This window comes from Macaca nemestrina, chromosome 2 (genome assembly GCF_043159975.1).
Source record: "Macaca nemestrina isolate mMacNem1 chromosome 2, mMacNem.hap1, whole genome shotgun sequence".
NCBI classification, from domain to species: Eukaryota; Metazoa; Chordata; class Mammalia; order Primates; family Cercopithecidae; genus Macaca; species Macaca nemestrina.
The window spans coordinates 10,934,640-10,952,536 of record NC_092126.1 but is presented as its reverse complement, the minus strand read 5'-3'; the positions used below and the strand labels follow the sequence as shown (position 1 = coordinate 10,952,536).

The following is a 17,897-nucleotide window of genomic DNA, read 5'->3' as shown; positions in this document are numbered from 1 at the left end:
CTTCCTTTCCTTCCCTTCTCTTTCTTTCTCTTTCTTTCTCTCTCTCTCTCTCCCTTCCTTCCTTCCTTCCTTCCTTCCTTCCTTCCTTCCTTCCTTCCTTCCTTCCTTCCTTCCTTCCTTCCTTCCTTCCTTCCTTCCTCCCTCCCTCCCTCCCTCCCTCCCTCCCTCCCTCCCTTCTTTCTTTCTTTGCTATCTTTTCCTTTTTTTCTTTTCTTTTCTTTTCTTTTTTTTTTTTTTTTTGAGATAGAGTTTCGCTCCACCCAGACTAGAGTGCAGTGGCATGATCTCAGCTCACAGCAACCTCTGCCTCCTGGGTTCAAGCGATTCTCCAGCCTCAGCTTCCTGAGTAGCTGGGACTACAGGCACCTGCCACCGCGCCCGGCTAATTTTTGTATTTTTAGTAGAGATGGGGTTTTGCCATGTTAGCAAGGCTGGTCTTGAACTCCCGATCTCAGGTGATCCGCCCGCCTCAGCCTCCCAAAGTGCCGGGATTACAGCCAAGAACCATCGCGCCCGGTCAAGGCCTTTCTTAAGGGAAACACTGGACTTGGGAAGGGAATGATGAACATCCTGTAGATATCTTTTCTCCGATGCATCTTCTCCTGTGGAGTCCCTCCTCCCATGCCTTCCTCCAGTCCCCTGCACCCCCACACTGGCAGCCCACCAGGCTGGGAGGCCTCTGTGCTCCCTTGCTGGCTCTGCCCCATTCCCTGGCTGGCAACGCCCCTGTTGTTTGCCAGCCTCTTAACCCACCTTCCTTCTCCCCAGCACAGATCATGTCCCTGGTCACTTTCTTCTTCAGTGGGGCATAAGCCTTCTGGCAGGTGTCGTGGTCAACAATCGGGATTTCAATCTAGAACACAAAGCTGTTACTGGTCTCCACCCCTGGCTGAGAAGCCTCTGCTGTTCTAACACTCCCGAAGCCAGCTCCTCTCCACTCCATACTTGGACGGACCTATGTCTACCTCAGACTTGGTCTAAGAGACTGCCCCGTGCTACAGGTGAAGGAACAACTGAGTGGAGAATCAGGAGCCCCGTGTTCTAGGGCAGTCTCAGCTATGCAGACCTTGGCTGTGTGAACCTGGGCAAGTAATCTGCCCTCTCTGGCACTCAGATTTCTCATCAGTAAGATAGAGATAATAATACTTGCCTAGGAGATGTATTAGTCAATAGGACAATGTATGCATAAATGATGGTCAGTTTTCTTTTCTCTCACCCCTACTGTAGGACCTAGAACATGTGGCTTACTCATTGTTTTTCAGACTCTGAGACTCTGTTTCCTCATCTGAAAAATGGAAGTTGCAGTACTTGATATACTAATCACTGTACAAGGAGGAAAGGCATGAACAAGTGCTTTGTAAACTGCACACGCTGTATACATATTAGTTACTGTGGAGTTATCACTGCTGGCTTTGCAGCAAGCGCTTTCTTATGTTGTCCTCCTTCACCACAGTATGAGCATCTGTCTAGATGCTGGATCCGTATTTTATGCATTTCTCTCTTACATTGCTTGGAGTTTAGTAGATACCCAGAAAAAATATGTATATTTTGCACTGTAGCAAAACTGATACAGAAAAATAAGGCATTGTGGCTATTACTGCCCTTGACCCAGCATGGGGGTAACTGTTGAGTAGATGTCTGGAATAAAAAGAGGAAACATATGATTCTCTTTCAGTCAAATCAAGAACTGAATGGGCCATATTATCTAAATGGACAACTCCTGTTGCCCTTGCTGGGAGGAAGCCAAAGGCCATTCAGATCCCTCTTGGGCCATGGCCTTCCCTGGATAAGGGGAGAGGAAGCCAGGACAAGGTGGTCCTCAGGACAGGTCCTCAGCTCCTCTTGAGCACTGGATTCATTGTTCAGGTATCATTTCAGCATCACTTCCTTTGGGAATGCTTCCCGAACCCCTGAGATGAGATCAGGTTCTCTTTCATATGTTCTGGAGTGTCCTACACTTCTCTTTCTCCACCTTTATCACATCCAGAACTACTTTCTGTCCATCCTACTTGACCATAAGCCCAAGGGGGCCAGGGACCAGATCTATCCTTTTACCCCAGCCAGCTAGTAGCTAGTACAGCATCTGGTACCAAGGAAACACCAAATAGACCCCCAGGAGCTAGTGGATGAAGGGGTGAATGGTTGTTGTAAATCCCAAGTCTTAAAGTATGTCAAAATAATATATGTGGAAGAATTTAGAAACTAGCCATGTCAGTCATAGGCCCCGATGATATCAGAGCCAAGCAGCTCTTTGAGGGCAGCTCGTGTTGCCCCATAACTTTGGAGCTGGAAATAGTATCTTATGGTCTAGAGAGGCAAAATGTCTTGTTTCAGATGACCCAGCAAGTTAGTAGGAGCCAAGACTTGAAACCGTGGTTCCCTACTTTTAGTTCAGTGTTTTTTTGTTTTTTTGTTTTTTTTTTTTCCTGAAATGAGTGGAATATGAACTTCTAAGTGTAGGTTCATTACTGTCAGGTTCATTACTGCAAGGACTGTGGTTGCCAAGAGCCTGGCTCATTCTGGCCAATTTTGTGTGCAGTTCTCATGGTGCACAGCTGGATTGCCATCCATAGGGGTGTCTAAACTTGCTGCTTTCTGGGAGAATTTTCATAAGCTCAGCCTTTAATAAGCTACCAGGAAAACTTAACAGTGTTTAGAGGCTAGAGTCCATGACATGTAGAACAAACAAATCAAGCTTTCTGGGGTTCAAAGTCCCATTGAACTGTGGAGGTGGCTCTGGGCTCCTAGTTTCCTTCTCACCAACCCCCACCCAAGCCTCGAAATTCCGAAGGGAACAATATGGAGCAGGAAGGCCCAGTGCAGAGCTGAGGTGTCACTGTCTGTGGGTTATAAAATGAACTTCACCTCCATCAGGGTCTCTGGGAACCTTTGCAAGAACTGCTTCCCCCAGCCACTGACGATGACCATGGCTCCTGAAGGAGAGAAGATACTGTGAGAACAGAGAGGCTGTCTGCAGGGTGTTTGGAGGGGTGCAGCTTACAGCTCCATCATCCTCTGTCTGGGGAGGAAAGACTGGATTGTTCTTCTCGGAGAAAGGTGGCATGGTGGGGAGGAACGTGTGAAGGGCAGCTGGGCTAGGGGTTACCTGCAGCAGAGCTAGGGGCACTGGTTTCTATGATGTGTTACTGGTTTACTTGTTTAGTTTTCTATTCTGTCCCACCCTCAACCACCTGAAACTTAGGGTCCATGAGAGCATAACCTCATTCTAGGTCACTGCTATATCGCAATGCCTATAACAATGCTGGCACATAGGAGGTGCTCAATCAAGAATGGCGAATAAATACAAAAGCCAGCCTAGTCCACTATATGCTATGCTGCCTTTAGCAAGCCCTCCTCTCTGCTCCCCTTCTAAGCCTCGGTTTTCCTGTCCTTACAATGAGGAGGCTGGACTGGTATTCTCTAAAACCCCTTTCAGACTTGACATTCTAGGAGTCTATGAAGTTGGTAAATCTGGGGGGCAAGGTGGAAGTGGGTTGAGCGCCGACAGAGCCATTATTTTCCTGTTTGAAAAAGAGCCTGGACACTGAAAACAGTGTTGGGCCTAAAGTTAGAAAACCTGTACTATATCCCCAGATCTGTTTCATACAAGCTGCATCTCGGATGAGTCACCTCACCTTGCTGACCTTTCGTTTTCTCATTTGTAAATGAGGCTACAATGCCACCTTGCAAGGCTTGCATGGTTCATAAATAAGTTAATGAACATAAAGCATATGGCACATGGTAGGCACATGGCACCCAGTGAGTCAAAGCTAGCTACGTCTGTGCCTTTCCTGTTGGTTCAGTTCCCCTAAATACTCCTCAGATGACATCTCAGCCATTTTCCTTTTGAGCTAAAGGAAGTGAACTATGATGTGGCACCATGGAAATTGAATGAAAAGGAAGCCAGCTGGCATGGGTCGCCTATGTTTAAGTATTATCTCAAACATGGAAATATCACAGCCACCACATGGGATAGCATCTCTGGTTTAGAGGTAAGAGGATTGAGGCTTAATGAAGTTAAAAAAGAAGTTAAATAACTTCCTCAAGATCACCCAACTGGGAAATGGTCGCAGTGGGGTTTGAGCCTGTGCTGAGTATTAAGCCATTGTCCCCCAGCTGGAGACTTTCCCTTCTACACTCTGCTTTGTGGCACTAGGGATGACTCTCTGAAGTGGGCAGTTCTACTTTGCTAGCTGGTTTCCTGAAAACAGGGGGGCACTTACAGAGAGGCAGGAAGACGTGCTGTGGCTGTTGGCATCAGCCCTAGCAGTGGTTTTTCACCCCAGTAGTGGCCATTGTTTCCAGCTGTTTTCCTTAGCACATTAGACTCTTCTGCAGAAGTTCAGGTTCTGGCCCCATAGGGCCCCTTTCCAAGCTTCTCGTTCCTAACTCCAGGTTCTTACCTATGTTTCCCCTGCCCTAGGGTTCGTGGTTTCTTCCTGCAGGTACCATCTCTATGATCTCAGCTCTTCCCTTTTACTTCTCCAATCCTCCAGTGCCCTATATTAAATTCTCTCTGTTACCATAACTAGTCTAGTTTTTGTTTTTCTATCTGGACCCTCAGGTCTGACTGTTTACTATGTGCTTCCCGCAACTTTTGCTGCCTTGGACCCAGTTCTGACTTGGCTGTTTGAGGGGAAGCAGCTGGTGAGTCATGCAGATACTATCAGCTGACTTAATTGGCACCAGAGCTTCACCAACATGAAGACGGACTCCCTGTGGAGGCACCAGCTGCCCTGCAGAGGTGGAGGTGGGGGAAGGTACCTTCCTGCTGGGGTCCCTCGGGCAGACAGATGGGCATCACGAAGGCATTCAGCACTGGGCTCTCCAACAGCTCCACCAGAGCCACGTCATTCTCGAATGTGCTGGGGTCATACTGGGGGTGGAGAGTGATGTGTTTGACGCCGAGATGCTGTTCATTTTCATCTGACTGGAGCCTCCAATGCTTGCCTGGGCAAGAAGACGACATGTGGGGCATGGGGGCAAATGGGGGATAAGGTCACACCTTGTTCCCTGTCAGCCCCCACCCCAGCCCCATCCAGCCATGCTTCTAGCCTTAACCCTTTCACTGCCTTCACCCACCTTTCCCAGACATCCCGCCCTGTTGGTCATTCTCTACATACTCTCATGGGTTCCCACCTCTGTCTTTTTTCAGGAACTGATGCTGTTGCCTTGTAATGCTCGTTCTGATGCCTGCTGCCACATGTTCAATCCATATCATCACCTTCAGTGCCTGGGTCAAACATGACCTCCTCCACGTAGCCTCTCGACTCTTGGGTTAGAAGTCTTTCCCCTCTGAACTCCCATGGCACTTTATCTGTTCTTCTTCTATAATACTTACTGCTTGCTACTTTCCATTAGAGGTCTCTGTGCTCATATCTTATTCCTTTATTAGACTGTAAGCTCCCTGTGGGCAGAAACTAGGTCTTGATTATACTGTGTCCTTAGATCCTGGCATAGTGTCAGTAGATAAATATGTGTGGATCTGAACTGAATCAGCTGGTGGTCTGATTTTATAAACAAGAGAGGAAGTCTGGATTGTATATGTATGATCCACTTGAAACCAGAGGTTCATGGAAACCTAACAGGTCTTTGGAAATTATCTAGACTGGTCTCCTCATTTTATTGTTGTGAAACTGAAGCATAGACTTCAATGCCTTGCTCATGGTCATGTGTCTGGAGAATCATATTTTGCGCTTGGACTCAGGTTCCTGGACCTCCATCCCAGGTGTCCTGCCTGACAAATGAGTGAGTGAGTGAGTGAGCACACACTCTTTGTAAAGGGCCAGTCGGTCATCCCATTCCCAGAACCACAGCTGGTTTCAGGAGTCAGCTTGCCCCTCACTTACTCACCCAGGATGATTTTGAAGTCAGAAGGGCTGAGCAAGTCTGAGTTGCGTAGGGTCGGATCTTCTGGATCGAGCGACTGGTGGAGGCAGTGTGCGGCGGTCACAATCCAGCTGGAGCCTGGGGAATAGAACACATGTGCCATCGTCCTGCACTGCCCGGTCTTGCCTCCCTCTGTCTTGAGCTGAGGATCTTCAGACTACTCCAGGGGACCCCTCAAGACCTCGAAAATGTCCGTATTTCTCTCCATTGTATTTTATGGCCCCCAACTCAAATGCTCATATGATCCTAATCGGAAGATATGGGGATTTAAACCTGTGATTTTTACCTGACCGAGGCCAGGACTGAACATTGTAAACAGGATTTCAGGGATTCTTTAAGCCTGTGGCATTGGTGAGAGCCAGAGAGCCCAAGGTGGGTGCACAGAAAGCTTGTGGTCAACTGGCTGCTTCTCAGGCCTTGCTTCTCAAAGTGTGTTCCCTGGACCAGCAACATTAGCATCACCTGCAAGCTTCTTAGAAATGAAGACTCTTAGGCCGGCCCCACCTCGGATCCACTGAATCAGAATTTTCATTTTAACAAGACTCCCCAGTAATTTGTATGCACATTAAAGTTTAAAATTGACGAATCAGAAGCTAGCTACACTGACTGCACATTAGAATTACCTGGAGAATGAAAACAGAGAAAATCAGTGACTGCACCTATATTTAAACCATTTATGTCATGGGGGTGGAGCCCAGGCACAGACAATGTTTTAAACATTTCCTTAGTTAATTCTATTGCTGCCAGGGTGGAGAATCACTGCTCTGATCTAGACCTTTCATTATATAGACAGGAACCCTGAGGCCTGGAGAAAGCAAAGATGTCCAGGGGCACCCAGCAGGTTGGTTTCAGGGTCAGGGCCAGGTCCAGACCCCAGGGCTCTTGATAGTCAGCTTAGTGCATTTCCTGTGTCTCAGCTGGCATCTTTCTCTGGATGGACAGGCATCTGCCCTTCGTTTAACGGAGGGTCAGGCTTCCATTCACCTCTTATGTGGAGCAGATGACAAGCCCATAAGTAGCTGAGTCCAGAGACATATCCAGGATGAGCCAAGCAGAAAGAAAAGCTCTAGAACATGGGGGTGGGGGAGGCTGAGTATCAGGTCAAAGTTCAGGGTCGAGGGCAGAAGTGCTTAGTCCCAGAGCAGGTTCCAGGCTCCACTTTATCCTCTCAGGAGCAGCTATGTGCTCCTGGGTCCTGGCCAGGGCTCCACTTAAGTCACTCTTCTCTGCCCTGGGCCATTTTTTGATCTCTGCCCATGTCCAGGATCAGATTTTCCAGGTGGGTCACGTGGGCCGAGGTACCCAGGTTAGGAGAGCCTGCCTTGGTGTGGGACTCTGGGCCGTTTAGATGAACCCAGGGGTGTGCACTGGCCAGTTCAGAGATACAGCTTGGCCTCCCAGCTCTGCAGATCCCGCTACCCAGGCATCAGTGTGGGCATTAACAAGGTGCTTTCCCCTTCCTCTGTCCCTCAGCTGCTTTCCTGTTTCTTCTGCCCTCTCCTATCCCTCCCTTGCTCTTTAAGACTGAATGATAGGAGGTAGACAGAAGTGATAGATCAGAGTTGCTGCAAGGAGTACGAAGTGTGAGGGCATTCCAGCTTGGCTGGGGGTAGAGAAGTGAACGTCAAACATTTTTCAAACATAAGTCATAGGGAATAAACACACAATGAATAACAATACATGGTGGACATTAGTGGACTCAAAAACTCAAGGTTTGTCCTAGCTACTCGGGAGGCTGTGGCAGGAGAATGGCTTGAACCCAGGAGGTGGAGGTTGCAGTGAGCTGAGATTGCGCCACTGTACTCCATCCTGGTGACAGAGTGAGACTCCGTCTCAAAAAAAAAATCAAGGTTTAAGAAAATGAATTCATTCTTAAAATTAGGTGTACATAATCCATCTTTCTTATTTGCCCTCTAACAAAATTGGAGATGTCTGGTGAAGCAGAGTCTTCCCTCCCCCTGCCCTTGCTGGCAGCTCATCCTCCACACCACCCTGCTTCTCTCCAACTTCCCTTCAGGTCCCTCCTTTCCTGGCTTCTTCTCTCCTGGGTATCTTGTGCCCTGCCAGTACCTCTTCCTCTTGTTGGATTGCTCCCTTTCATTTTTCTCTTTACTGTCATCAATCCTCTATCTTATTTTCCAGGTGTCTCTCAGTGTTCCCTGTCTCTCTCTGTCCTCTCCATTGTTGTCTTTCCAATTCTGGTCCTCTGTTTCTCTTCCCTTCTCTCCCTTGGTCCTTTCCCTGACTCCGCTCCCACTGCACTGCCCTCAGCCCTTTCTGGCCCCTTAATACCTTCCCTCACTCTCTTTGCCTCTCTGGGGGACTCCTTTGAGTGAGACCATTCATCTTTGGGCCTGTGAGAATTTAAGGATAAATTCCTTGCAGAGTAGGGTTTTATGTAGCCCTGGTGCTGTGGCTGCAGCTCTAGCCCAGGCCTGGTGCCTTGCCAAAGGGATCCCCGCCCCAGAACTGTCCACCCTGGTTGGATCTGGAGGAGGGTGACGCTGATTGAGAGGCATGCCCATCAGCCTGGGAGCTGTCCATGCAGAGATGGGCCAAGCCAGGCCTTCTTCCTCGGTGGTGGGATCTGATGCAGAAGTAGATAGCCTAGATTGCTATTCAGCTTTCTTTTGACATCAGAAAAGGAACAGACCTCAGATTGCCTGGACCAAACTGTGGCAGGGAGAGCCATCAGCTGTTCTCATTCTTGCTCCCACTCCCACCCACATTCCATTACAAAGGTGACAGTCCTATTTCCCAGTGTTATTGAATCTGCCTCCTTGTTTCCATCCCTCATGCCCTGTTCTTATTCTGAGGCTATGCCTTCTCTCCCCGCTACTGCAATGGATGCTTCACTGATCTCCTGGCCTCCAGTTTCACCCTCCTTTTTATCAATGCGGCCTCTGGAGAGAACTTTCCAGAACATACTTATCAACTTAAAGGAGTATTCAAGACAAGATAGAAATTCCTAAGCATAGCATTCAAGGTCTTTGTAAATCGACCTTTCCTGATCCCCAAGCGTGAGTTTCCTGGCTCTCCCTGACCTCACAGCCCTGGCATGCCCTGTCTTTGACCCCCATGTACTGTTATTCATGGTTGAGAGACTCCCTGACTTTGTCCTTCCCAGTGCCAGAGACAGACCAGGATCCAGTCTAGTCGAGAATTCTTTCTACCATACTGCACCCTGTACCCTGATGCTAGTGTGCACAATGACTCGCAATGAAGAAACCTTGGTCAGTCTCTAAGGAGGGGGTTTCAGTTCCTTAGCTTCCACCTCTTCCACCTTCTCCTTACCTAGAAGGGAGCCCCCGCAGAAGGGCTGCCCATTCAGGTGTGACAGCATGGCAATCCAGGGAGTGGTACCCTGCTGGGCTGGGCGTCCATTGAAGATCCTGGCCATCAGCTTCCGGGAGAACTTGGGCAGCCCACACACTGCATCCAAGGGAGGGAGGGAGAGACAGATCAGACTCTGGACTATATCTTGCCCACTGCCAGAGCTCCCAACTCATCACCCTGTTAGGAACATCTATTATTTTTGCTCCTCCAGCATTAATTGACCTTCCTGATAATAGCATCTCAATCTTTCTTTGGAGTCTGCACTTTCCCCATTCTTAGGCTATGCAGTTAGAGTTGGATTGATCTCACCTCTGGTTTCAGGGATAGAAATGTGGCTGATCAAAGCCATGCACTTTCTAGTCACAGCAATTGCTCAGAGATGGGAATGTGACCTTGGCTGGACCAATGAAAGCCTTACTTGAGAATTTTGCTAAGCATATTAGAGAAGAGAAAGTCATTCCCTACTGGAGTTGCCAAGCTATTAGCCATAAATCCAGATCTGTCAACAATCATTTCATAAAGAGTCTACTGAGACTGATGAAGAAAAGTGGAGCTGACAGTTGAGGGGCAAAGAGAGAGAGAGAGAGAGATTGCACCATAACAGTTGAGCCCTTTGATCTAATCATACGTGAAGCCTTTTGGTACAGCCTTTTCAGTTATATGTGCCTATAAATTACCTCTCTTTTTTCCCCTTAAGCTGCTTATGTTGGCTTTATGTCACTTACTAATGAAAGAGTCACAGCTAATAAGGAATCATTATGCTCCATCCAAGGAATCTTGTCTCCTGAGAGAAGCCCTTCCTCAGGGCCTTGTGGAGCTGAAGATCCTCACCACCACAGTGTCTGCCTGCTCCATCCCATTTTCCACTGGCTTGAATTGACACACATGCTCCCACATACACACTTTACAACTGAATAGCCCTTGGAGACCATCTGGTCTATCCCTCTTATCATTCAGCTAAAGAAACCAAGGCCCGGAGAAGGAAATTGACTTGCCAAAAGGTATTCCATGAGTTAGTGGCAAGACTATCAATCTAGGTCTCCTGACTCCCAACTCTGGGCTTTTCTTACTCTGGCCAGTCCCATAAACTTTTAACTATGTGGCTTCCCAGAACACTCATAACCCAAGCCCCTGGATCCAGGCAGTTACCTGCTACCTTTTTAGCTGTGACTAGGCTGGAGAAAATCACAGATAAATGCTCTGCATCCACAACCTTGATGCAGCCTCAGCATCTCCCAGCATCATTCTACATGCCCACAGCCAGCTTCCCCAAGCTAATGTCCTGCCTCCATTCCCAATAGACTCTCAGAGCCCACTGAGTGGGAACTCCCTGAGTGGGAATCCCACTGAGTGCAAACCATCCTCCTCACCATCTCTTCTCCCTGTAAACTTTGTTGTCTTCAGAACTAATTTTTCACTCTGGATCTCTTAACTTTTGAACTCTTGGAGACCTGGCCTTGGAGATTATCACCCCTCTTCTGTATTTTTCATCTCTCCTTATTCTATGCCTCTAAAACACAGTCAAGACTTTTCATCCTAAAAATCAGCTTCCATTTCCCCGTTTGCCATTCATTCCACAGTCTCTCCTACTCCTCCCTTCTATAGTAAAGCTTCTGAAAAGACGAGTTGACACTCCTTTCCCACATTCTTCCTCCCCCTTTGGAGCTGTATTCAGAAGAAGAAAGTGCCATGTACTGCACAAACTTGGAAATAGGCAGCCATTTGAATATTTAACAGGTCTACAAATAGTAGATGGAAATAAAATGTCTCTGAGACCATAAATGGAACTTCAACCATGATATCTACATACAGAGTAGGATACTATTTTTCGAATCTTATCAGATACATTTTTCATCCCTAGGAATTCTCTGTGCACTGTGGCTCCCAAGCCACTGAAGCTGGAGCATCCGTGGTTTTAAGCAAAGGCTGGATAAGGCTTTGACTTGAAAGAGCAAAGCAGAAACCAAAGTCTGGAAAGACAGACTTTCATTTTGAAGAATCAGGCTTTATAGTAAGAATAAAAAAATTGTAGGTTTCAAGGAACCAAAAGATGGAGAACTGAACATGTAATTTTTACCACAAGGCTTACAGAAGATGCAAGGGCAGTTTCCTACCTCTGAGAAAAGAGCTAAAAGCCCATCCTGGGAGACTGAGAAGGCTAGAGAGAGAGAGAGGAAGGAGGGAGTACAGAGAGAGAGAGAAGGCTAAGGAAGAGAGAAGTCCTAGAGACTTGAAACTCACGCATGGAGCCTGCTGCCTGCATACCCCTCAGGGATGACAGTGGAGACTTGACACCTGTCCTGGGGAACTTCCTTCCTGGAGTCCTTCATTGGGACTCTTAGCAGCATTGGGTGCTGTTGACTACTTCATCCCTCTTTACAGCTCCTCCTCTTGGCTTCTGAAGCACTTTTCTCCCTGTGTTTCTCATCCCTTCCCTTTTTTTTTTCTTTTCCTTGGGGCCTCTCTTTTCTTCATGCCTTCTGTGATGCTGGAGTTTCACCCATTCGGCCCCAGGCCTTGGTCTCCTTTTCTTATCTGTAAATTTCCCGTAGATGATGCCCTCTACCTCTATGCCATCATACTACCCATGTGCTGATGAATTTCAAATCAGTGTCTTTCAATCTGTCCTGTCCTCTAAAACTCACCATTCTTTACTGCTGACTTACATTTCCAGCTGGTTGCTCATAAACTCTTCCAACTCAGTGAAACCAAGCCCGAGTATCCACCCTTCACTAACCTTCTCCCCTTTCTTATTCCAGATGTCTGCTAATGTCTGAATCAACCACGTCCTTGTTGCCTCTCTTTTCTTCAACCTCGTGTTCAATCAGTCACTAAGCTGCTGGTAAATCCCTGGGAGAAGGAGAGGGATATGTCTCCCCGACTCCATGTCACAAAGTGCTCTGTGTGTAACCTCATCATGCCTCAGTACCTCAATATGTCACAACATAAAGTCCAAGTATCTAAAGAAAAGCAAAAGTTGGAAATGTAATAGAACATGAGACACGACAGCCCTTCAAACCATAAAGTGCAAAGCATAAATATGCTCTTATTTTCATTCTCAATAGTGTAAAAAGAATGGCATTTTCATTATGGTACAAACCAAGAACAAAGGCAAACCATGAGTGCGTCCCATGGTGAGACTTCACTATCACATGCCACTCATGCTTGAACTTATCAAGAGATGCCTATAGGCCAAGCCCTGCTGAATGTACCACTTAAATCGATTTAAACTGCCCCTCGTCCTGTCTGCACTGTCACAGCCCTATGGCTGGTGGGTCTGCACCATCCCTCATCAGGACAGTTGCAGTAGTTGCATAACTGCTTTCCTAGCTCAGCTCCTTCCTTCCACTTTCCACACCATGCTGCCCACCCTCAGACCTACTGAATTCAAATTTTCCAGTGGGTGAGACCCAGCAATCTGCATTTTTCACCAGCACCCCAGGTGATTCTCATATGCCCCAAACTTAGAGAATCACTCATTTCAGGACAGTTCAAATAGAGTATGCCTTTAAAAACTCTTCCCACTCAATGCCCACCGCTCTCACTTTAACCATGGCCAGCTTTCATGCTTTGAAAGCTTTCATGCTTTTTTCCACTCTGCCCCTTCCCTCCTATCTCCCATGCATCCTTTGAAGCCTCTGCAAAGCTATTCCAAGCCCCTTCAGCTGTATGAAATAGCCCCTTCTTTAAGTTCCTATAGTACTTAAATCTCTGTTCCTTTTACATTTAACTTCTTTTGCCTATGTAAGACCTATATGCACTTAAGCTTGTCTTGCATGCCAGTTTCAACCCTTTGAAACTGGCACTAGAAACTAGCTGGCACAGAACATGTTCTCCGTGACGCTATAGTTTCCTGAGCAGGACTCATAGCTGGTTCTGCACTCAGCGTGTGGCACCACGTGTAACTTGACATACTGCAGGACATCTGACAAGGTCTGCATGCCGCTGCTGATGATCTCATCCAATGTCACATTGGGACTGGAGATGCCCTAGCTGGTCACCAGGCCTAGCACGTAGGGGGCCGGGCCTTCAGGCTCAAGTCCTTTGAAGGCAAGGACTTAAATGCCAGGCACTTAAACGAAGGAACAAGCAGCCTCTGAGAAGAAGACACATCAATAACCAAATCCTTTCCTCATTACCTCTTGGATAACGTCCAGATACCAAAAGTTGTACTTTTTCTGCAACAAGGGAGATTTTGGTTTCATGAGGAGGCCAATTTCTTTTCAAAAAAGTCAAAACAAATGAACACACTTCCCCAACAATAACAAAACCTATAGCCAAGGCTGTTGGTTATCCATGAGGGTTTATTTCCACTTTAGACCCCTGATGGGAGCAACAATGCAGAGGCCCTTTACAGAGCGGTGAAGCATATCATATAAAAGATACAAAATATAACATCTTTACATGTGCCATTCATAGACATAGGAGTGTGCTTTGACGAGCTGGTTGGAGAAGTGGATACTTCCCAGTCATTCCCTCTCAGGGGCTTCTCTGGCTGTCTTGCTCTGATGGAGATTTCCAGGACAGAGAGCTCCAGGTAGAAGGAGGACAGTCAGCCCTGTGAGGGCCAGAGAGGCTGCTGGCAGTCAGGGAAGCTCTGAGTGCTCCAGCTAGAAAGACCCTGCAGGGGACCTAATACCCTCCTATTGCTGATGGAGAACCAGAGACTCAGAGAAGGAAAATGATTTCCCAAAGGTTATACAGCCAGCTGGGAGCAGAGCAGGGACTAGAACCCAGGACTCTTGGCTCTTTTCACTGCCTGCCATGGGTGAGCCTCTGATTCCTTTGACTCTGGAAAATGAAGGAGTGGGTCTCTCTGAACATTCTGTGGGGTGGATTCTCCGCCCAGCTTATGCCCTAGGGATGCCAGGCAGCCTGGCAGGATTTGGGTGACTTCTAATGTGCCCACCCCACTCTTTCTTCCATTTTCCTGCCCAAAAGCACAGCAGGATACGGTGTGGGTCTTTTCTTTTCCCAGGTAATCAGCTAAGTCCCCAAATTTGGGTCTGGGGTTCAGGTAGTAGCCTTTTAGATAATATATTTCAAGGCTGAAAGATTGCTTTGTGCTTGTCTGGAGCAGCAGGTGTGGACATCCATGGTGTCAGCTGGTATTTCAAGGTGGCATATGGGCCCAAACGTGTTCTGAGTTGACAATGCGAATTTAAGAGCTTGGTGAGCCTCCCGCTGATATTCTGCTCCCACTAGTCAGCACAAACATTCCCAACTTTCTCCATGTCCTTTGAAATTCCTTTAATGGGGAACATAAGGGATAAGGCTTAGACTGCAAGAAGCTTTTGGGAGAGAAACCCCAGGCAAGAAAGTTCACCAAGGGATTACACTAGGAAAGAGGGGCTTGGCTATGAGCCATCTCCCAAAACCTGAATGCTCTTCTCCTAGAGGAAGGACTAGGCCAAGGCTAGTCCCAGAAGGCAGAGCAGGAAAATATACAGATGCAGCATTCAGTTCAATGTTAGAAACCATTTTCTAATAGTCAGATCCAAGCTCAGTCATACCAACAGTGGAACCGATGCGTTTGATAAGTGGTCGGGAGTGAATAAAGGCCACTGGGATAAGAAGTATGGCCTGGAGAGGAGTGCTGGGATGGCCTTGGTTTAGCTCCTGCATTGTGTTACTGGGGAGAGTGAGGCCCAAACAGGGGAAGAGACTTGGACAAGCTCAGGAATGCAGGTCTCCTGCCTAGAGCCTTTTCCTATACCACACTGATGCCTCTCACGGTCCTGGGGGCTCTCTCTGTAGGAGAAGCCACCGCTAGGTCAGTGTGTTCCATTCCATTTGGTCTGATAAGTAATGTGGAGTGTGCTGTCGGAAGTGCAGTGTAGCTTCACTCAGGGGAGGCAGGCCCTGAGGAAGGAAGTCAGCTCACCGTTCCACCTGGGGCTCTGCCTTGTGGTGAGCCCATCTGCTCCCACACCCAGTCCACATAGTTGGAGACCTTTGTGTAGACTCCATAGACCTGCTTGCTGCCACATTCTTCAGGTCCCCCCCAGGACACCAGGCCTTGCACCACCCAGCGCTGGCTCAAGTCATCAAGGATGACAAAGGCCCCACCGCTATCTCCAAGGCACGTGTCTTTGCCGCCCTCATAGTAGCCAGCACAGAACATGTTCTCCGTGACGCTGTAATTGCCTGAACGGGACTCATAGCTAGTTTTGCACTCAGCGTGAGGCACCACAGGTAACTTGACATACTGCAGGACATCTGACAAGGTCCGCGTGCCACTGCTGATGATCTCATCCACTGTCACATTGGGATTGGAGATGCCCCAGCCGGCCACCAGGCCCAGCATGTGGGGGGACGGGCCTTCAGGCTCAAGCCTTGGCAGGCAGACAGGCATAACGTGGGGTCCCAGGGGCACGGGCTCCTGCAGCTGCACCAGAGCTATATCGTGGTTGTAGTTTTGGATGTTGAAGTCTGGGTGGAGCACCACTCGGGCAGCTGAGCTGTTGACTGCCCCTGATTTGTCCCGCACATCATGCAAGCCCAGGTAGACGGTGACATGCTCCTTGGAGACTGGTATCACCGTGGTGTCTCTACGCTGGGAGCGCAGCACATGAGCTGCTGTGAGGATCCAGGACTCAGAGAGCAGGGCCCCACTCCCAAACCACTTGTCGTTTGGCACTCTCGAAGTGTCCTCCACCACTATCAGGGCCTGCCATGGGAAGAGGCCAGGCTCAGCATTTCGGCCCCCGATGATCCTCTTGACCAGGCTTGGCAGGGAGCGGGAGGGCTGACCACACTCTGTAAGGAGAAAGAGGGAACAGGGACAAGAGACAGAGACTGGTCAGGTCAGCCATATAACAGAAGCCACAAAGAGAAATTCACATGTCAACTACTATAGATTATGCCACCATGGGACCCTAACCCGCCTGGGTCATGCTAGCCTGGAAGAGCTCTACTCAGGGTCATTTTGGGTCTACGTCTCTCTAGGCTGGCCCATCTCTAGTCTGGCTCTTCTGTAGCTGGGACCCTCTGTGGACTTGACCACTCTGCTCGGGCTTTCTCTATCCTGAACCACCTCTGGCTAAGACCACCTGTGACTCGGACAATTGACAGCCATCTATTTCTAGTAGTGGACACTTATCCCCTTCCTTCTCTAGAAAGGCAGGTCTTATTTCAGAAGTTGTCCATGCTATGGGAACCTAGAAAGCTTCTGAAAGTTTTCTTTCCATGGGGACAGAGAGATGGAAGGAACCTAAAAAACCATCTAGCAGGCCACAGCAAACGCTAGACTGGTAACAAAGATGCTGGAAGTCTTGACCTGGCTTTTCTCTTCCATTTCCCTTGTGACTCTGAGTCAGTAAATTTCCCTCTCTGGATTTCAATTTTTGATCTGTCAAACGAGGCATTTGGTCACAATGATCTCCAGGGATCCTTCAAATTCCAGGGATCCTTTAATTTTCATTTTATTTGCCTTAGCCATCACCATTTTCTAGGTGAGTAAACCTCCTGAGTTTAAGTGACTAGCCTAAAGGGATACGACTCTTAAGTCAGATAGCAGGAGCTTAACTAGATTCTAAGTCTAGTATCCCACACTAACTCAATAGATATTAAGACCATGGGCATAGGGCCTTAAACCTTTTCTTCTCTGTCCTAAAAGAATCTTGCTATAAATTGGTGCCCATGGATTAAGGCCCAGGGCCTCCAGGGTTGGGGAAAGATGGCATAATCTATAAGCAATGATGCATGGACCCTACTCTGGGCCACCCATCATTGCACCCAGGAGCTGTGTAGTACCTTTAGGGGAAGGAGAAAGATCTGAGCAAACTTCATTCCACTGAGTTGCACCCTGAGCATGCACATGCACCACCAGCCTCCTGCAGCCAAATGCCTCTGGCCCATGAGCAGGTCTTCGGCACCAGGCCCCCGCTGGCTAAGAACATGCTTGCACGGCCCTCCCAGGCACGGTGCTTGGGTCTCGGAGGTAGACCTACTGTGAGTGTGGGCCTCCTCCTGGTTCCAAATGGCCAGACTACACTCCTTGGCCTGGGCGCTTTTGACAATCCTTTAGACACCATGGAACATTTGAGTTTTCTTGGCAACTTTGGGAGAGCAGGCTTTTAGCAACCTAATGCTTTTCAGATGCTCTTCTTCCTGAGGCCAAATGCTTCTTGCTTGATCCTGGGGCACCCTGCCATTCACCCCAGGCCAGATGTGAACTGGTCTTTGTAACTCTCTGTGGCCTGGCCTTTCAAAGTTGAGGGTCAGCCTTCCAATTACAAGTAGCAAACTGCAAGGCAACATCTCAACGCAGCTCTGCGATTGGTCCTACATATATTTAGTGCTTCAAGGCCCTCATCTGGTAAGGGACACGTCTGTGACTTGGTCCATGGTCACAACAAAGCCAGTACTAAACGGTACCTTTCTCCAACCAAGGTGCCAGTGGCACACTGCAGGTCACAGATCAGATCTGGAGAAACCTTGGAGAACAGCTAATTTACAGATGGAAATGGGAAAGTTCAGAGAAAGCAATGACTTACTCAGAGTTGTTAGAGGGAAAGCCAGAACTCGAGCTTGTTTGTCCTGAGTCTAGCTTCGTATCTCCACTGAAATCTGTTTTCTCCTTGATGTGTTCTTGTCCTTTTAAGAGGTTGAATGATGCAACAAGCCCTTGGGAGAGCTCATTGAAATGGGGTCATTCTTATTGGCTGCTG

The 17,897-nt window shown here is 48.2% G+C and overlaps 2 protein-coding genes across 6 annotated transcripts in view; one reads left to right on the top strand and one right to left on the bottom strand.

Moving 5' to 3' along the window:
* The window catches only part of LOC105470889 (MBL associated serine protease 1), a 72,826-nt gene that overhangs the window by 1,125 nt on the left and 53,804 nt on the right, over positions 1-17,897 (bottom strand). For 3 of the 5 annotated variants that reach the window (XM_024789454.2, XM_024789453.2, XM_071090674.1), the window contains one exon: positions 13,510-15,984. In XM_024789454.2, the coding sequence (XP_024645222.1) occupies positions 15,101-15,984 (884 nt within the window). In that variant the 3' untranslated portion in view covers positions 13,510-15,100. Of the gene's footprint in view, positions 1-753; positions 854-2,865; positions 2,934-4,764; positions 4,951-5,853; positions 5,968-9,183; positions 9,322-13,509; positions 15,985-17,897 lie in introns of those variants that run through there. The other 2 variants (XM_011723173.3, XM_071090673.1) reach the window with 1 other exon arrangement.
* LOC105470888 (receptor transporter protein 1) overlaps positions 1-17,897 on the top strand; it is a 142,642-nt gene that overhangs the window by 80,459 nt on the left and 44,286 nt on the right. The gene's annotated exons all lie outside the window — the stretch shown is intronic.